The 18,746-nt window shown below is 42.8% G+C and overlaps 1 protein-coding gene across 12 annotated transcripts in view; it reads left to right on the forward strand.

Annotated features, from left to right (window-relative positions):
• The window catches only part of TENM3 (teneurin transmembrane protein 3), a 471,979-nt gene that overhangs the window by 98,860 nt on the left and 354,373 nt on the right, over positions 1-18,746 (forward strand). The window contains exon 1 of one of the 12 annotated variants that reach the window (XM_032298900.1): positions 17,537-17,650. The exons of 9 other annotated variants lie outside the window; for them this stretch is intronic. Coding sequence is in view for 1 of the 3 variants with exons in the window: in XM_032298898.1 (XP_032154789.1) it covers positions 18,019-18,037 (19 nt within the window). In the remaining 2 variants the exon portion in view is untranslated. Of the gene's footprint in view, positions 1-17,536; positions 17,651-17,772; positions 18,038-18,746 lie in introns of those variants that run through there. 2 more of the 12 variants (XM_032298898.1, XM_032298899.1) reach the window with 2 other exon arrangements.

Consider the following 18,746-nt stretch of genomic DNA (forward strand, 5'->3'; position numbering starts at 1 on the left):
CAGCATTCCTCAATGCAGTGTCATCGCGGAATTGCATGACGCAGCTGTGTTTGTGGTCGGGAGGGTAACATAAGGTAGCAAGTGGAGAAAACATTTGATTCATTCGCATTTGCTAGTTTATCATCACAGAGAAAAATGTTATTAGGCCACTTCCTCTGCAAAGAGGCAAGGTATATTTTAGGAGCAGATTGTAGCTCACTTAAAAAGGAGGACTGTAAAGTGGGTTGAAGAAAGGCAGTAGATTAAGATTAAAAAGAAAGTCCAGGGCCTGAATGTACACTGCTCATGTGTGTCCTCCTAAGGAGATTAGATTTGGCTTCGTAGGTCACAAAGTAGAGACTGGAGCGGTTTTGTGTTTTTGAAAGGTAACTTTAGGCTGGGTGCAGTGGCTCATGCCTGTAATCCCAGCACTGCAGGAGGCCGAGGCTGGTGGATCACCTGAAGTCAGGAGTTTGAGACCAGCCTGGGCAACATGTGAAACTCCATCTCTACTAAAAATACAAATATTAGCTTGGGGTGGTGGCATGTGCCTGTAATCCCAGCTACTTGGGAGCCTAAAACAGGGTAATCACTTGAACCCAGGAGGTGGAGGTTGCAGTGAGTTGAAATTGTGCCACCGTACTCCAGCCTGGGCAACAGAGCAAGACTCCATCTCAAGAAAAAAAAAAGATAAGAAAGATAACTTTGGTAGCATGGAAAGGGGGTACTGATGAGGTGAGAAAAGGAGAGAGAGAGAATATTTAGGATGCTATTACAAAGATTCAGATATACGGTGCTAAGAGTCTAGGTCTGGATAGTGGTTTCATGAATAGAAAAGGAAGGGTGGGATTGAAGACCTAACTAAGGAACAACAGAAGCATTAGGATTTGATGATGGATTTTGTGTAGCAGTTAGAGGAAAGACAATTGAAATTTCTACCTTAGTGAACTAGATGGACAGCTATGTGAACTGAGACACTAGGGACACAGGGGGAAGCCTTCAGGGGTCAGGGTGGCAGGTGACATTTGACTTTGGAAGTGTTGCACTGGAATTACTTATGACTAGCCACAGTAAGCACTGGACATGTTGTTGTAATACAATCAGAAATGAAGAGCCAGGGCCTGGCATGGTGGCTTACACCTGCAATCCCAGCACATTGAGATCCTGAGGTCAGGAGATTGAGACCAGCCTGGGCAACATGATGAAACCCTGTCTCTATTAAAAATACAAAAATTAGCTGAGCGTGGCAACATGTGCCTGTAATCCCCTCCCTACTAGGGAGGCTGAGGCAGGAGAATTGCTTGAACCTGGGAGGTGGAGGCTGCAGTAAGCCAAGATCATGCCACTGCACTCCAGCCCGCATGACAGAGACTCGAAAGAAAGCAAGAAGAAAAGAAAGAAGAGAGAAGGAAGGAAGGAAGGAAGGAGGGAGGGAGGGAGGGAGGGAGGGAGGGAGGGAAGGAAGGAAGGAAGGAAAAGAGAGAGGAGGGAAGGGAAGGGGAGGGGAGGGGAGGGGAGGGGGCCAGGGGAATAGAGAGAGAAAGAGATTAGTGTTGATTATTTGATACAGGAAGGCTTTGAGAAGATGACAAGAAATGCCAAAGAATACATAAAATTTACACATGTATAAGGTGAGTAAAAAGGCATTTAAGGTAGGTTAGAATTCCAAATGTGTTTTATGTTCACTGTTTTATTTGAGGTCAACCTAAATTTGCACCCATTTGATATATTTTCTTATAAATTTCTCTGACATGTAGATGTCTTTACTTTGGATTGTAGTCAGGTTAACTGCTTTTGCATATGTTAAGCGCTTTGCATGATATACAGTATCATTCCAGCAACATTAAACCAATAATGTTCAATAATGTAAATTATTTTAAGACAATAGGTACAATGTAATAAGTGCTGTGATAATTATGTTTTCATAATAGTGAATGTATACAAAAGCCAAGTGGCGATCCACCTTGAGGGGACAGGAAAGATTTCAGGACCGGAAGAGGAGACATCTAAGTTAAGACATGAAGGACAAATAAGAGTTAGCCAAGGCAGGATGCTCTTCCAGACATACAGGAGAAACGTTCCGGCCAAAGTGCTGGAAACCACAGCTGAAGCCAAAACTGCAAGGACAAGGAGAGGTGAGGTCACAAAGGATCTTAAAGGTCCTACTAAGGAGTTTGGATGTTATTTTAATGACACTGGGGAGTCATTTACAGTTTTCAAGTTTTTCATCAGGGAATGGATTTGGTTTCTCTTTGTGTGTGTTCTAAGTTTTTTTTTCAAGTACAGATGGTTTCATCATTTTGGCCAGGCTGGTCTTGAACTCCTGACCTCAGGTGGTCCACCTACTTCAGCCTCGCAAAGTGCTGAGATTACAGGAGTGAGCCACTGCACCCAGCCAGGGAATGAATATGCTCATATTTTTAAAAACATGTTTCTGAATGAAGTGCGAAGAATGTGTTGGAAGAAAACAATAGAGGAAGGTATGATATTGCATTCAAGTGAAAAATAATGATTGCATTTCGTAGAGGTAGTGACTGTGGTGATGGGAAATATTTTGAATCTAGCCAGAGGGCCTGTGGGTAGATTTCATATGGTGAGTGGGGGAAGACAATGCCAATAAGAGAAGATGTTCAAGAATGGCATCTAGGTATTTTTCTTGAGCATTTAAATGGATAGAGAGGTTTCACTGATGGACACAGGGAATGCAAGATGAGATACAAGTTTGTGGAAGAGGATTATTTTAACTTTAAAACATCCTATGGAAGACATTAAACAATTGGATATGAGCCTGGCTGGAAACTGAAGTCATGGAATACCATAATTTGTGAGTTAAGCCTTGGAAGATGGCAATGATTGTGAAAGTCAGAGACAAAGAGGGAGAGAGAAGCAAGGGAGGAAGAGAGGAAGGGCATCTAAGCAGAGGAAGTAATGTGAGGTACACGGTGGCAGAAAAAGCGTAGGGGCATATTTGGGAAAAATCATTTTTGTCAAGTGCAAGATAAAACTAGAGTGGTCTCTTGAAATAATAGGCTGAGGAATGCGAGTTACTCTGAAGTCAGTAGGAATCAATGAGGATTTGAACATGGGAGAAGCATTTGCAAATAAGTCATTAAGAAGATTAAACTAGAATGTAGGTTGGAGTATGGATACAGAGGCCATGTAATAAAATATTGACGTAGCTAGGATAGATATAATGAGAATTTTGAAGCAGAGTAGTTTCAGTGGCTGGGCGACGTGATGGCTGACACCTGTAATCCCAGCACTTTGGGAGACCAAAATGGGAGGATCACTTGAAGCCAGGAGTTTGAGATCAGCCTGCACAACATAGGGGGACCCAGTCTCTAGCAAACATTTTAAATATTAGATAAGCATGGTGGCATGCCTATAGTCCCTGCTGCTCGGGAGGGGCTGAGGCAGCAGGATCCCTTGAACTTAGGAGTTTGAGGTTGCAGTGAGCTATGATTGCACCATTGCAATCCTGCCTGGGTGACAAAACAAGAAGCTGTCTCCATTTAAAAAAAAAAAAGTAGAGTCGTTTCAGAAGAAATAAAAAGAAAACATGGATGGAAGAGATAATTATGAAAATAGAAGTGCTACAAATACTTCTTATTGAGCATGGTGAGGACTGGGAAGGAAGGTGACTGAGAATGGTAATCATCTTGAAAAAAAAAGGAAGAATCAGAAGCAGGATCTGTTTTTGGGAAATATGCAGCTTGCTCTGCATGTAGAACTTTATAGTTGTGCTTCATAGAATTAAAATTGAAGAACAGCATATTGGTATCATTTGTTTATTTATTTGTTGAAATGGAGTTTCGGTCTTGTTGCCCAAGCTGGAGTGAAGTGGCGCCATCTCTGCCCACTGCAACCTCCGCCTCCTGGGTTCAAGCGATTCTCCTGCCTCAGCCTCCTGAATAGCTGGGAATACAGGTGTGCGCCACCATGCCGGGCTAAATTTTTGTATTTTTAGTAGAAACGAGGTTTCACCATGTTGGCCAGGCTGGACTTGAACTGACCTTAGGTGATCTGCCTGCCTCGGCCTCTCAAAGTGCTGAGATTACAGGCGTGAGCCACCATGCCCTGCTGGTATACTTCATTTTTAAGATTGCTTTTTTCTGTTTTCCTTGAGCTTATCAAATTGCACCCCAGAGATTATTATCAGGTTATATTTTTCTTTTACTAGACACTACAAGAGGAAAAAGACTTAAAAATCCATTCACAAGGAATCTCCAATTAAAGAACCAGTAACCTTTGCCAAGGGTGATGATTGGTCATTTGTGGCTAGGCTGGACCTCTTCAGAGAAGCTGAAAGACAGCCACGCAGCTCAGCCTAGGCTCTGAGCACACCACTTCAGCGGCGATCAACAGAACAATGAGTACAGGAAAGACATGGAGCATTTCCACAGGAATTGCCAGGACACAAGTTGTTCTTTTGCTGGCATCTTTGAAGTCTATAAAAATATAATTCTGGAACTGTCCCAAGAAGAATCTGATGCAAAGTCAAACACATCAAGAATGCTAGATGCCATTTCCATTTAAGTAGCTGTGTGTTCTGGGGGCGAGGAGGAGTATTTGTCATAGTCTTTACTGGTGGTTTCTCCAGTTCCACGGTTTTATGGACGTTATGGTTTTGTCCAGGAGAGTCAATTCTCCCTGCCAGACTGCAACAGTGAGCTCTTTTCCTTCAGTTGTTTTGCTTCAGACAGTCTACAAACATGGTGTTTATTATATGACTTCTTCTATCTTAAGTGTTTATACTGCAGGTGAATTTTTTTTCTTCAGTGACTTGACTTGTGAGTTGGTTGGTATTGTCTTCTGCCAGGAAAAAGTGTTTTGATTCCCAACAAGAAGAAAGACGGGGGATCCTAGCCTATGGACCCAAGTGTTAAGATGCTTTTTAAGACAGGGGCAATTGCAAGCTGCTTGTAATATGGAGATCAGACATTCTGTCTCCAGCATGGGAACAGGGCTGGCATCGGCGAACAGGCAACTGCTTGCCTGCCTGCCTTCCCTGGGCCAGATAAAGGCCCAGAAGGAGCAGCTGCCAGCCGGGAGGAATGTGGGAAAATAGGAAATTGATTTGAAATAGAATAGGGAAAAAGGCACAAGAATTAATTTAAGAATTTTCAAAGATTCCCTTTTTAGGCATATGTAGTTCCTGCCTCTGCAGAGGAAGGTGATCTTTAGCTATTTTCTCATGAGATTAAAAAGGCATCGAATTCACAGTTAGTACATACGTAAGAAAGACCTGAAGTTGGTTTATTTCTCCGTAATTGGAAGAAAACTGAATATAGATTTGTATTTTACTCTTTGGAAAGTCTTGTTGATCTTTTAGGAAAAAAATGTGGCATATTATAAATATTCTAATTCTAGGCACAGGAAAAATAGTGGGTTTTTTCTTTCTACTTTTTTTTTTTTTTGCTAGATACAGTGATATTAATTAAATTTCACATTAACCATAGGGGGATGGACAGCTTTCTGTTTGACTGTGAAGGTCGTAGGGATTCTCATTTTCTATTGACGGCAGTTCCTTTGCTTTAACAGATGCCTTGAGGCACATCATAATGTCTTTCTTGACTTATTTGCTTAAGGGGGTATGGGGAGTCATATTAACAATATTTAGGATCACTAATAAGTAGGGGAGATGTTTCCCTTATCCAAACAGACCGAGTTCCAAGTACATAACCCTATGAATAGAATATCCTGGGAGAACATCATGGAAGGGGCAAAATTCACAATAATTGCAGCTGTGTCTGTCTTCAGGGTCGTACTCACCAGCTGCCCTGTGACAAGGCAGGGGATTGAGCAGTAAGCTCCAAGTTCCTTTCAGGTTCTAACATTTGGTGGCGCTGTATGATCTCTTCCGTTAGGAAACTGGTGATGCACTCTAACGTGTACGACACGTACTAAGAGCCTCCTATTTGTGGAACACCTGATTTCAAGTTGTTGATAAGACACAGAATCATTGGAAAAGAGAGATCTTGCAAAGTATGTACACCCTAGGTAGGAAAAATAAAAACACATGATATGGCTGTGGTTAGATCCTTGCCACCATCAATTTAATAAACATATGATAATATAGCTCACACACACCTTGTTACCTCTTTCGGCTTCTAAAACATGCACCAGTGCTATTCTTGGCTGGGCATGGTGGCTCATGCCTGTAATCCCAGCACTTTGGGAGGCCAAAGCAGACAGATCACAAGGTCAAGAGGTTGAGAACATCCTGGCCAACATGGTGATACCCGATCTCTACTAAAAATAAAAAATTAGCCAGGCATGGTGGTGGACACCTGTAATCCAAGCTACTAAGGAGGCTGAGGCAGGAGAATCACTTGAACCCAAGAGGCGGAGATTGCAGTGAGCCGAGACCGCACCATTGCACTCCAGCCTGGGCAACAAGAACAAAATTCCGTCTCCTCCTCAACTCTACCCCCCGAAAAATGCACCAGTGCTATTCTCATGAAGGAAGGAACCTCTCACCTCTTAAATGCATTGAAATGTGCCTACTATCTTAACGGAACATTAACATATGGAGTAGCATAAAGACAAAAATAACTGTTCCCTAAATCATATCTGCATTAAGAAGTGAACATTTGGAAATGGCTGAGTGAGCTTCTTTAATTCATTCTTCAAAATAAACAAACCAAAGCTTGATCTGTAAATTTATAGTGGATAGACAGGCAATAAACTCAAGAGGTTGATAAACCAGGTTAGAAAAGCAAAAACCTTAAGAAAGTGAATGAATTTAAAAATACAGCAACTGAGTCCAGCCATGGTAGCTCACACCTACTTCAGGAGGCAGAGGGAAGAGAAGCCCTTGAGCCCAGGAGTTCAAGATCAGCCTGGGCAACACAGCAAAACCTTATCTCTACAAAAATACAAAAAATATGTGGATGACTGGCCAGGTAACGGTGGCTCACGCCTGCAATCCCAACACACTGGGAGGCCAAGTGGGTACATCACTTGAAGTCAGGAGTTAGAGACCAGCCTGGCCATCATTCTGAAAGCCTGTCTCTATGAGAAACACAAAAAAATTAACCGGGCATGGTGGCAGGCACCTGTAATCCCAACTACTTGGGAGGCTGAGGCAGGAGAATTGCTTGAACCCATGACGTGGAGGTTGCAGTGAGCCAAGATTGCGCCACTGCACTCCAGCCTGGATGACAGAGCACAGAGTGAGGCTCTGTCTAAAATTAAAAAAAAAAAAAAAAAGCCTGGCTGGCGCTTATAATCCCAGCTACTCAGGAGGCTGAGACAGGAGACAGAGGTTGCAGTGACCTGAGATTGCACCACAGCACTCCAGCCTGAGCAACAGAGTGAAACCCTGTCTCTAAATAAATAAAGCAACTGAAAACTATTATCCTAAGACAGTATAGGAAGTGGAGGACACTCCTGGATGGCCATTTAAAGGATGCACATGATCTGAGAGATTTATTTTTAGAGGGAAAAAAAATGAGACCCAGATAATTTAAAAGTTACCAAGGTTACACAGCTGGTCAGAAGAACCATATCCTGAACCCAGGTTTCCCGATTTCTGTAGAATTTACAGAGAAGTAGAGAAGTTTCTGAAGGGTGAGCTATGATGTTTCTTTGCTCCTTCAATGTGCAAACTATTTAATCTATTTTGTTTCTTTTAAATTATTTTACTTTACAGTGAGTTCATTTTTATCATCTGTTGCAGTGATGCTTATTTAAGTATCTAAAGCATGAAAAGATACCTGCTTGTCTGAGTTTTAGCCATGCGTTTTTCTGATGCTACATGTTTTTATTAAAGTTGGTACAAATAATCACCAAGCAACAGAATAAGCTCTTTTTTTAATGACATAGATGCCTAGAAATAATTTAAGGAATTTCTCACTAATCATAAATTGCTGTTAATCACAAACTGACTTAACTATTTTTATTCCAGTTAGAAAGTTCCACATTCTAACCATCCTTATGAAACCCTGCCAGAAATTCTTTGAAGGTAAATTTATCCAACAACCACCGTAGAATACAACCAAAAAGATGCAGTTATTCCACATACACTTGTATCTGACTTTGAGAACTTTTGTACTTAATGCTGGCTGCTTATATCATCCGGACTGAAGCTATCATAGACTCTGTAGTTAAGGTGACACAGTGATATATTGATCTAATGAGTAATATTATGAAATTAATTCTAAAATACTCTAACTTGTTCTGCCTTAATTTTTAAAATTCATTTGAATGATCACATTGTACAAACCTTTTGTTGAAAATCCTGCAAAGGCCTTTGGCCAAAAATAACATAGTTCTACATATTTTTACAGTAGTTTCTATTTCAGTCAAATGGCCACCAAGGAAGATAGGCTGTCAAACATCTGGATAGTCCGGTGTCAGAATCTGCGTATGGACACTTGCCTCTGTGGCCAAGATCTTGTTTGCCATGGCCTCAGGAGTTATGTTTAACTTGCTCAGCATCAGTTAATAGATGCCCTTATTTTGCCTTTCAGTGACTGCAGATCTTTTCAAGACACAATTCCCTCTGTACAGAGACAGCAGTGAAGTTTGCTATCACTCTGCAGCTGAAGGCCCCCAGGATTAGACAGTAACTGAGTTTTCCTTACCTGACAGCCTCTGACTCTACCTGTTTTCCACTTTCTCTTCTCTCCTCCTTTTAGAGAACTCTGTTCTTCTCTTATATTACTCACTGTGTATGTCTGTATAATTTCCCATAAGTTGCTGAAGTTGCCCCTCGCAAGACCCTAAGCACATTGGCTTTTTACAAACCAAGACAGACGCTAGGTAGAAATTTGCCTAAAAGAATTTGTATCTTTTTCCCTACAGGGTGTTAAATAATGGAAATACAGCTTTCTAGTTTCATTTTAATCTAGTGGTGTCCTGTGAGGATTAAACAAGGCATTTCATATGAAAGAACCTTAGGTGTTTCAGGCACATAATAGGCATTCAATAAATGTGAGGGGAATTCAAATCTACAAGCTTTATAGAAAAAAACTGGTGTGTAAACTAGCTGTCACCATTTTCCCACCATCCACTTGGTTTTCAATACCCATTACATCTGACATTCACCCCATTATTCTGCTGGAATTATTCTCCTTTAGATTGAAAATTGCTTCTTCCTGCCAATTTCAAGACTTTTTCTTTAATCATTAGAATTATTAATCTGTAACATGTATCTTTGTTAACCATCACCCACCCCATTCCCTGCCTCAATTCTTGAAATCTCTACTCGGGGCTTCGTGGTCGTTTTACACTGCAGATTTTCTTCAACTTCCCAGACGGTGTCTTCTGTCTCCCCAAGCGGGTGAACTTCCTCTTTGTTGCCCCCTAAGCATCCACCAAGATTCAAGCTTAGTTCATTGCTGTCTTTATGTACTCATTGCTTCTGAAATCTCATCTAGAGTAGATGCTTATGAGAGTCGTAAGTATCACTGTTATGGAACTGGCTTAGTATATCTACATGACAGAATGAAATCCCCTCCTTCCGGTTCCAAACTCCTGGTGGGCACCTTTAAATACAGATAGCCAAAGCAATGCTCACTTCACTTCATGTCCTTTCTCTAAGCCATTTGTCTTATCATAGATCTTTCTTCTCTTCCTGGGCCTACATGTCTAGATCGAGAGCCTGATGACTCAGAAGTGGTGGTTCTTATCTACCTCTGCCCCCAGTTCTACAGAGGAAGTTCAGAGAAGAGCCTTTAAGATGATGAAAGAGATGAAAAACAGACCCAGGAGGAAATGGTAGTAGTAATAATAATGAGTTTAGCCTGACAATGTGGATTTTAAGGGAAGATTTGAGAATAATTATCATTAAGTATATGAAGGGTCCTTATTGACAAAATGGGTATCAGCTGCTCCTCACTTCTGCGGAAGACTGTGAAAGCATTGAGGATAAATTGCGGCTTTAGAGATTATTTGTTAACTTTTATTTCAGGTTTGGGTGTACATGTGAAGGTTTGTTGCATAAGTAACGTGTCATGGGGGGTTTGTTGTACATAGTATTTCATCATCCAGGTATTAAGCCTGGTGCCCCATAGTTATCTTTTCCGCTTAAGTTAGAGACTCTCAAAATAGAATTGCCCTCAGTAAACAATGTAAAACATTGTAACATATTACTTGGAATGGGTATGGCACGGTGGCACTTTCTTTTAACCAAATAAATTAATATGTGTGTGGTGTAATTTAGATTGGATTATATCTAAGCCAGATCTGGGAGGCTATCACCAAATTAGATCATGTATTAAGTTTATGTTGTTTTATAATACTGTAATTTTTATAAGGAAAAAATATATTTATGGATTTTTTCTAAAATAACCTTCAACTATCAATGGTGCTAGATGCCATTAGGTCACAGCCTCTGTCCTCCAGAAGCTTACGTTAGGTTAGGAGTATGTGAGAGAGTCACAGACAGAAAGGAGAAAGAGAAAAAAACAATAATTATGGAATAGTGTGATAAATACATAGGAAAGAATCATTTTAATTAGCAAGCAGTTTTTTAAAATCTGGATTCTTCATTTTCCATCCATCCACTCATCCCCAAACCAGCATTTATTTAGTGTCTTTTTAGTGCAAGACGCTATGCCAAATATTAAGAAATCAGCAACGAAATGGTCCCTATGCTCATATGTTCATGGTTTGGAAGGAGCTACAGACAAGTACACAGGGAGCAGAATATAGTATGATGAATGTAAGAAAGGGATATTTACAGAGTTGAATGGGAATGCAGAAGAGGGACCTATAAACTATTCTTGGTGACTCAGACAAGGCTAAATGGAAGAGCTGACTTCTAAGCCAAGTTATGAGCAAGCAGAAACTGGTCAGCTAAAATGCAGAGATATCGAGCATATACTTTTATCTACAGTGATGCAGAAATATTTGTGCATACTCATAAATCATGTTCACAAAGCCAAAAAATCCTGAAAAGCACATTCTATATGACTATATCATGAAAACACCTGAAATCAATACATTATTGATTATCTAGATTTGTCAAAAAAGATATGTTAAATAAACTGTTTGCAAAAATATCTTAATACATATGGATTCTTTTGAAATGGTTGATATTATAAATTCTAAAAGGTTAATATAAAAGTTTGTGTGATTTCTACGTTTTTTTCCACTGCATAAAGGATTTGGCCTATGCATAGCTATTGCCACTGTAGGTAACTACCCGTCTGACAATAACCCTGCACTAGTTACCAGTGAATAGATCTTGATGTCTAAACAAACAAAACAAAATACTTAAAGTAATACATTTAATTTCAAAGGTAGACTGCCCAGCTTTTTGACATTCCGACAGAAATGCTGGTTTGATTTTTTTGTTGTTTTTGAGACAGAATCTTGCTCTGTCACCCAGGCTGGAGTGCAGTATAATCATGGCTCACTGCAATGTCTGCCTCTGAGGCTCAAGTGATCCTCCTGCCTCAGCCTCCAGACTGCCCGGGACCACAGGCATGCACCAGCACACATAACTAGTTTTCTGTAGAGACACAGTTTTGCCATGTTGCCCAGGCTGGTCTTGAACTCCTAGGCTCAAGTGATCTTTCATCTCAACCTTCCAAAGTGCTGGGATTACAGGCATGAGTCACCACACCGGCCTGAGAACCAACGCAAGTGTTTTGGGAATAGGTGACTGGCATGGTGGTTGGAAACAAATGGTCCAGGTGGAAGAATTTTCTGCATAATGAAAAATAATTCAATCATTCTTGTTAATCACATTTCCATTTCTTTATCTTGGACTGCCAAAGAATACATTCAAACTACTCCCCAAAATGTACTCCAATTACCAAAGCCTAAAAGTCAGGTGAACCCCAATAAGTTGCCAAGCATAGGCAAATACTGCCATCCCTGGGTGGGCCTAGGAATTAGTCTGTCTGCAGGGATAAGCAGCACTTCCTCTAGCTTGGCCACTCCTGTCCTTCCCTAGTCATGGAGGTTACTGATAAAACTCGGCTTCCATATACTTCCGTGTACTATAGATTGTCTTCTAACATTGCTTTGGACACCTGGTGGCTTGACTTGGGCTGGGCCCTCACCTCTTGCTATATACTCAGTTCCTGGCATCCCTAGCCCCAGCTAACTCTTGCTGGCCATCTGGATTTCTCTTGAAGCTCTGCTCTCCTGCCCCTCTCCTGCTCTCACCACCAGGTAAAAATGATGTCCCTGCCTCACCCCCTTTCCCCCTACTTGGATAGTTGCCAGGACAGGGCTGAAGCTCAATAAGTCTTTTGCATACAGTGCATTGCTTGATTGCCCCCTGCCTGGATTCCAGACCTCATTCCACACGCCCAGATCCTGCTTCCTCCCTGCCTGCCCAGGTTGTAGAGAACCCAGTAGGCTCTTGCCAAGGTCATCTGAATTAGGGCAAAATTAAGGAACATTGCTTTTGGTGCGCAGTGGACATGATTGGATATCTAAAGAGTCCTGAGTCTTCATCACATATCACATTCCACAAAGCATATGATTTTTGGGGAGTGAAATAATTTAAACACCTTTAAAAGTAAAGAAGGGAACTTACCTTTAGAAATGATTTCAGATGTGGGTCATTTATTGTTGTGAAATAAATACGCCTATTGTAGGTGGATTTTCCCGTAGGATAAATCAAAGAAAGAATTGCCTAGCTATTACACTAGCCTTTTAGATTTACTGTAGACATCTGTGAAAAATTATGAATTGGACTTTATTACAAGACTTTGTTTTCAAACCTTTATTTCTGTTCCAATGTAAATGATAATTGAACTTTATTGGAGAAAAGACCTGTGATTTTAAATATAGTTTTATGTAAGCTTATAGTTTTATGTCAGAGTCCACATAGCTGTTATAAAGTTATGTGCTACTGACAAAATAACAGTTGGCAAAACGTAAGATAACATCTACAATTTTATTCACCGCATCTAACTAACATACAAGTATTATTACCAGTTGATGTCAGTGTGCTATAATTTTGGGAGCAGTTTCTTTGATATAGTTTTAAATATACATATTGACCAGACGAGGTGGCTCACTCCTGTAGTCCCAGCACTTTGGGAGGCTGAGGTGGGCTGATTACCTGAGGTCAGGAGTTTGAGACCAGCCTGACCAACATGGTGAAACCCCATCTCTACTAAAACTACAGAATTAGCTAGGCATGGTGGCACATGCCTGTAATCCCAGCTACTCAGGAGGCTGAGGCAGGAGAATCACTTGAACCCCAGAGGTGGAAGCTGCAGTGAGCCACGATCACGCCACTACACTCCAGCCTGGGCAACAGATCGTGACTCCGTCTCTCTCTCTGTGTGTGTATATATATATATATATATATATATATATGTAGGCATGGTGCAGTGGCTCATACTTGTAATCCCAGCACTTTGGGAGGCCGAGGTGGGTGAATCGCGAGATCAGGTGTTGGAGACCAGCCCAGCCAACATGGTGAAACCCTGTCTCTACTAAAAATACAAAATATTCAAAAAATTAGCTGGGCGTAGTGGCAGGCACCTGTAATCCTAGCTACTTGGGAGGCTGAGGCAGGAGAATCGCTTGCCCAGGAGGCGGAGGTTGCAGTGAGCTGAGATCGCACCCCTGCACTCCAGCCTGGGTAACAGTGCAAGACTCTCCCCCACCCCACAAAAAAAGGGACTGAGCTAGGTGGCTAGCGCCTGTAATCGCAGCACTTTGCGAGGCCGAGGTGGGTGGATCACAAGGTCAGGAGATGAAGACCATCTTGGCCAACATGATGAAACCCCGCCTCTACTAAAAATACAAAAAAATTAGCTGGTTGTGGTGGTGTGGGCCTGTAGTCACAGCTACTCGGGAGGCTGAGGCAGGAGATTCACTTGAACCCAGGAGGCAGAGGTTGCAGTGAGCCGAGATTGAGCCACTGCACTCCAGCCTGGGCAGCAAGAGCAAAACCGTATGGGCACATGGTTAACTTCTGTATGCTCCAGTTCCTCATCTGTAAAATGGGATGATATTACCTTTCTCATATGTGATTAGAGAATTAAGTACAAATTGTAGGTATCAACTACATTGTACGTATCAACCAGTCATAAAATGAAGTGCTCAGTGTTAGCTTTAATCATAATCATATGTTTAGTATAGCTATGAGTGTTTGATTTTGATTTTGTATTAGCACCTCTGACAATATGGATTTTGTGCTTAATAATTATCGGGAAAGGTAATAATCTCAGTGTCGGTCACAATTTGATTTTTCTTCAAGGTTTTTGGCTTAAGCAGAGAGAGGTCAAAAGCACTCTTAATATGAAGCTAAGTTGGTGCCAGTTTGAAGTAACAGCTCATTTGTGGCCTTTTTTTTTTTCCATAATACAGTTTGCTTTGATTTGGTTCATGCATTTTTAAAAATCTTCCTTGTGGTATCCAGTCATTAGGCTTTTATGCCTAAAGAACTGAATTCAGTTTTAAGTAAAACTCATTTAATATTGCAAGTATGATTCCATGTGGTTATTCATTCACAACATAAAATAGCCACGTAATTCAACATATTTGATAGTGTCTGCTCATGGAACTGTGGGGAATTCCGCAGATCTTAGACAAGAATTGCCTAAATTATAAAAGGCGGTATCCATAATGCTAATTATCTCTGACATCATCGATATGGCAAAGTATAGTAGAAGAAAATAGAAGTTGAACGTGGGCCTTATTACATGTCCGTGGAACTCTTCAGTGGACTCCTGTATTTAAAAAGATGGCACTGATTTGATGTATGGATGGGGATGTCCACAAAACTGTGTATCTTTTCTTGGGAAGACATGTGGAAACCATCCTTCACTTTTCAACAATAGAAATTGTTTAAAACCATGTCTCCTCCTCTGCCTCTGCCCCATGGGCTGCTACTGCTCAGCTCGTTCAGTATAAATCCTTGGTTCTTATTCTCAAGGGATACTATCTTTGTCTAATTTGGAAATACATAATTAGTTTTGTATTCAGAAAAGTTGGAACTAGATATACATGTAGACTATTCCAGTACAGTCCAATATAAAATGTTGCCTAGCCTGTATGTGATATTTGTATCTAATTCGCATTTTAAATGGAAATTTTTGCTACCAATTCACATAGCATTCAACTGGGGAAATGAGCGTGCCAAAGTGTCAGTCATCTCGAGATTCATCTTGACCCAAACAATGATTTAAGATATTAAAGGCTTTCATTCTTCCATTAATGTGCATTTGAACGTTCTAGTCCAAGTCCAGATCTGCTAACTTGTGGTTGTCAAAAATCAAGGAGTACATTTTGAAAGCATAGACAAGCCCCCAGGTCCTACCACTTTATTATTTTTTTAAGTGACAGAGTATCCCTATATTGCTCAGGTTGGTCTTGAACTCCTGGGCTCAAGCAGTCTGCCCATCGCAGTCTCCCAGAGTGCTGGGAGTAGAGGCATGAGCCACTGTGACCGGCCTCCTGACAAATTTTAACTGTATAATGTTCTGCCTATTTAATTATTCAAAGATTCCAGTTGAACAACATCTTCTGCCTTAGTTATATGGTGTTTATTTGCAGTTACTTCAGGTTACCCCCCCAGACCCCTCAGAAGACACATGCATAGCATTGATTTGTGAAATGATCCTTTTCAAAACATTATGACTTAAGGAAGATATTTGCTTAAGAGCTTAGAAGTCTTGCAGTGCCCAACAACATACCTATTGTTTTATTTTTTTGACCCAATTTTACTAAAGAGAATTTCAAAACCCTGAGATAACTTCAAAATTTATACAGTGTCAAAGGAATGTCTGAATTTTAAATAACTGCCTTGTGTTTAAATAATTTCTGATATCTTCATAGTGTCCCAATTAAAGGGGACACTATGAATATATTGATCATTAATGGAAGAATAGACAGGCTGGATGTGATGTTGTAATAGAATGTGCTTGTGAGCACGATTTTAGAAGAGCCAGAGTTAGTGATAGAAAAGAACGTTAAGGTGCAGAGACTGCTTAAACCCTGAGCGGCATCAGATATTTCCATGTATGAGGATGGATGTCTTAGACGTAATGGAAAATGAGAAAGAAAAGTATCTACAAAGAGGTAGAACAGCTGTATTCATATTCCTGTAGCATTGGGTATAAAAATCGACAGAAGTCAAGGTACAGGTAATATGTTCAAGAAGATAAAGAAATTACTGTTATTGTTGGATCATGGGAATGAGGAAAGCATTTTGTCTTTACTGGAGGAAAGAGGGTGGGGGAAGAGAGAAATCCTAATTGTAATCTGCTAACTTTATTGATAAATGAAAAGAGAACACTGATCCTTACTTTCTTAAAGTATTAATTTTTTGGTTTGAGTCTGTATTTAGAAGGTAGTTAAAATACGGAATGAGAGCTGATAAAGATAAGTCGAGTGATATTGATATTGTGATGTAAAGTGCTTCTTGTTTTCTTTCTTGTTTCTTTATAAAAATACTTGAGAGGTTTGGAGGGGTTGGAAGAAAGCCCGGGTGAATCTAAAAATTCAGGAACATTCAGTCATTAAATGCTCAGTTTGATGGAGGAAGAGGTTGGAGAGATGGAATGTTCTAGAAGAAAGAGAAATTAGGAGGAGGAACATTGGACTGGAGGCAATGCAAAAATAATGATAATAGTGGATCTGGTGGGGAAAAAAAGACAATTTTTTAAACAAAAATTTAAATGCTGCAATATTTAAGTATTTTATTTAAAAGTAAAGCTAGTTAGAACACCACATTAGCCATTACGGATCCGGGCTGTCCAGCCCTGGCACATCATGCAGAGTGGCTTGGGCCACTCGCACACATGCCTTCAGCCCTGGAGGACCGTCTTCTCTTCCCGGGTCGCGACACCGACTCGTCAGCGTTAAGAGGGGCCCGCGACTGCTGCGGGGACGCGGGCGCAGAGCAGCCCTCGCCACGGGCCGGTCCTTCCAGGGGCCGAGAAAGTGGCGGAGAGGCGGCGGCCGAGGCCGAGGGGCGAGCGCTGGCCGAGCCGGTCCCTGCCGCGTTCACGAGCGACACCCACACCCTTGCTGCGGACGCCCCGCGGGCGCCAGGCTCGGGGCCCCGGCGTCGACCCCGCCTGCCCTCGAGGTACACCGGGCCCGCCTCGCAGGCAGCGCATCGGCGAGCGGGAGGGCCGAGTTTCGCGGGGACGTGGGGCGTGTGGGTGAAGGCGACACCTCGGATGCGGGACGCGGGAATGGTGGCAGAGCAGGGGTCGGGATCCTTTCACGGGTTGGGAGACAGATGCGTTTGTGAGCACGGGAAAGTGGCGCCGCCGGAGAACAGCTCTGTGGCGGGATCGACAGCCGCCCGCGAAGCCCCGCCGGGGAGCACCGCCGCTGCCCGGGGCCGCTCGGAGCGTGCGTGTGTGGAGGGGAGGCTGCCGCCCCGCGGGGTCTTCGGAGCGTGCCGGGAGCCGGTTCTCAGTGCAGTTTCCCCGTCTTCGCTGGGGCACGGCTGCTCACAGGCCCCGGCCCGCGTGTGTGGAGCGGCGGGAGCGGCGGGAGCGCGGGGCGCGGGGCGGGCAGGCGGCGGCGGCGGCGGCCCGGCGCGAAGGGGTTAAGTGGCGCGCCGCCCCCTCGGCGGCCGGGTGTAAACAGAGGAGCCTCAGCCTATCATGTCTGGCCGCCGCGCGCAGCCCGAGCCCGGAGCCAGGCGCTGTAACACGATACGCTCCAGACCCAGGCAACTTGGCTGCGCCGGGCTCGGCTCCGCGAGGCCACAGCGAGGGCGCGCCGCGGCAAGGTGGGTGAGCGGCGGCGGAGGCGGCGGAGGCGGCGGCGGCCTGGGGCGGGCTGGCGGAGCGCGGCTCCCGGTGAGGCTCCCCGCGCGGCAGGGTCGCTCGCTCGCCCCGGGGACCGCGGCGGTGGCGGCGGCGGCGGCGGCGGCTGCGCTCCGCTCCGGGGCCGGTGGCTCCGCTTTCTTCCCCGGTGGTGTCGGAACGGGAGGAGGCTCCGCGCGGGTTTGAATCGGTGCGGAGGCAACATTCGCATCTGAGATGAGGTGGCTTTTTAACCCCTGAGGGACCACATTTATGGATTTCGAAGAGATGGAGGCTGAACTTTCTCGATGACTCTTCGTCACCCGGAGTGGTGCAGGTAGCCGCGGGGAGAATGGAGTCTTTTGTTCCCGGTATTTTTAATTAGATGGATTTTTTTTTTTTTTTAATGAGTAGTGTACTGTCCTAATCCGTGAGGTAAAGCTGCCTTTTTGCCTGCATTCGGTGACTTTTGCGAATTCGTTGGGAGCCAGTCTTAGCAATAGTGATTTTGGATAATTTATGTCTGAAATGTGCAGAAATCGGTATTGAGCTTAAATTAATCAGTCCTTTGGTTCCATTAACTAAAATCCATCATACTAATTGCTTAATGGGGGAAAAGGTACAAAATCAGCTTGCTCATTAAAAGAACAGTCTTTTGCCTGCGAAATACGTAGCGTGTGATTTTTGTCAGGTTTGATAGAGCAGTGTCTCCGAGAAATTCAACTTTGCAGTTGTGCTTCCTTGCAGGCTACTCCTGTGCAAAAATAGTTGGACATGGCTTGGAAAAACTTGTGTTGTATCTATTAAAGTAAAAAGCACTTGCCATTGATGTGTGTATTTCAGTAAAACAAAACAGAGATCTGTGGCAGCTCTGGGAATGAGAAAGTCACATTTTCTCCCTCCTGTACTGGCGTCTCTATCTCTCTGGAATATCTTACGAATGATATATACAGCTATATGTGCCTGTGTCACAAAGTCATTCTGTCTTCTGAAAGCCTAATATAATCAAATTCAGTGCCTTAAGATGGTGTAGTTGAAGATTTGATCCCCTTCCACTAAAGTGGAAATACTTTCAGTAAT

This window comes from Sapajus apella, unplaced genomic scaffold (assembly GCF_009761245.1).
Source record: "Sapajus apella isolate SASKATOON/1434 unplaced genomic scaffold, GSC_monkey_1.0 scaffold39, whole genome shotgun sequence".
Classification (NCBI taxonomy): domain Eukaryota; kingdom Metazoa; phylum Chordata; class Mammalia; order Primates; family Cebidae; genus Sapajus; species Sapajus apella.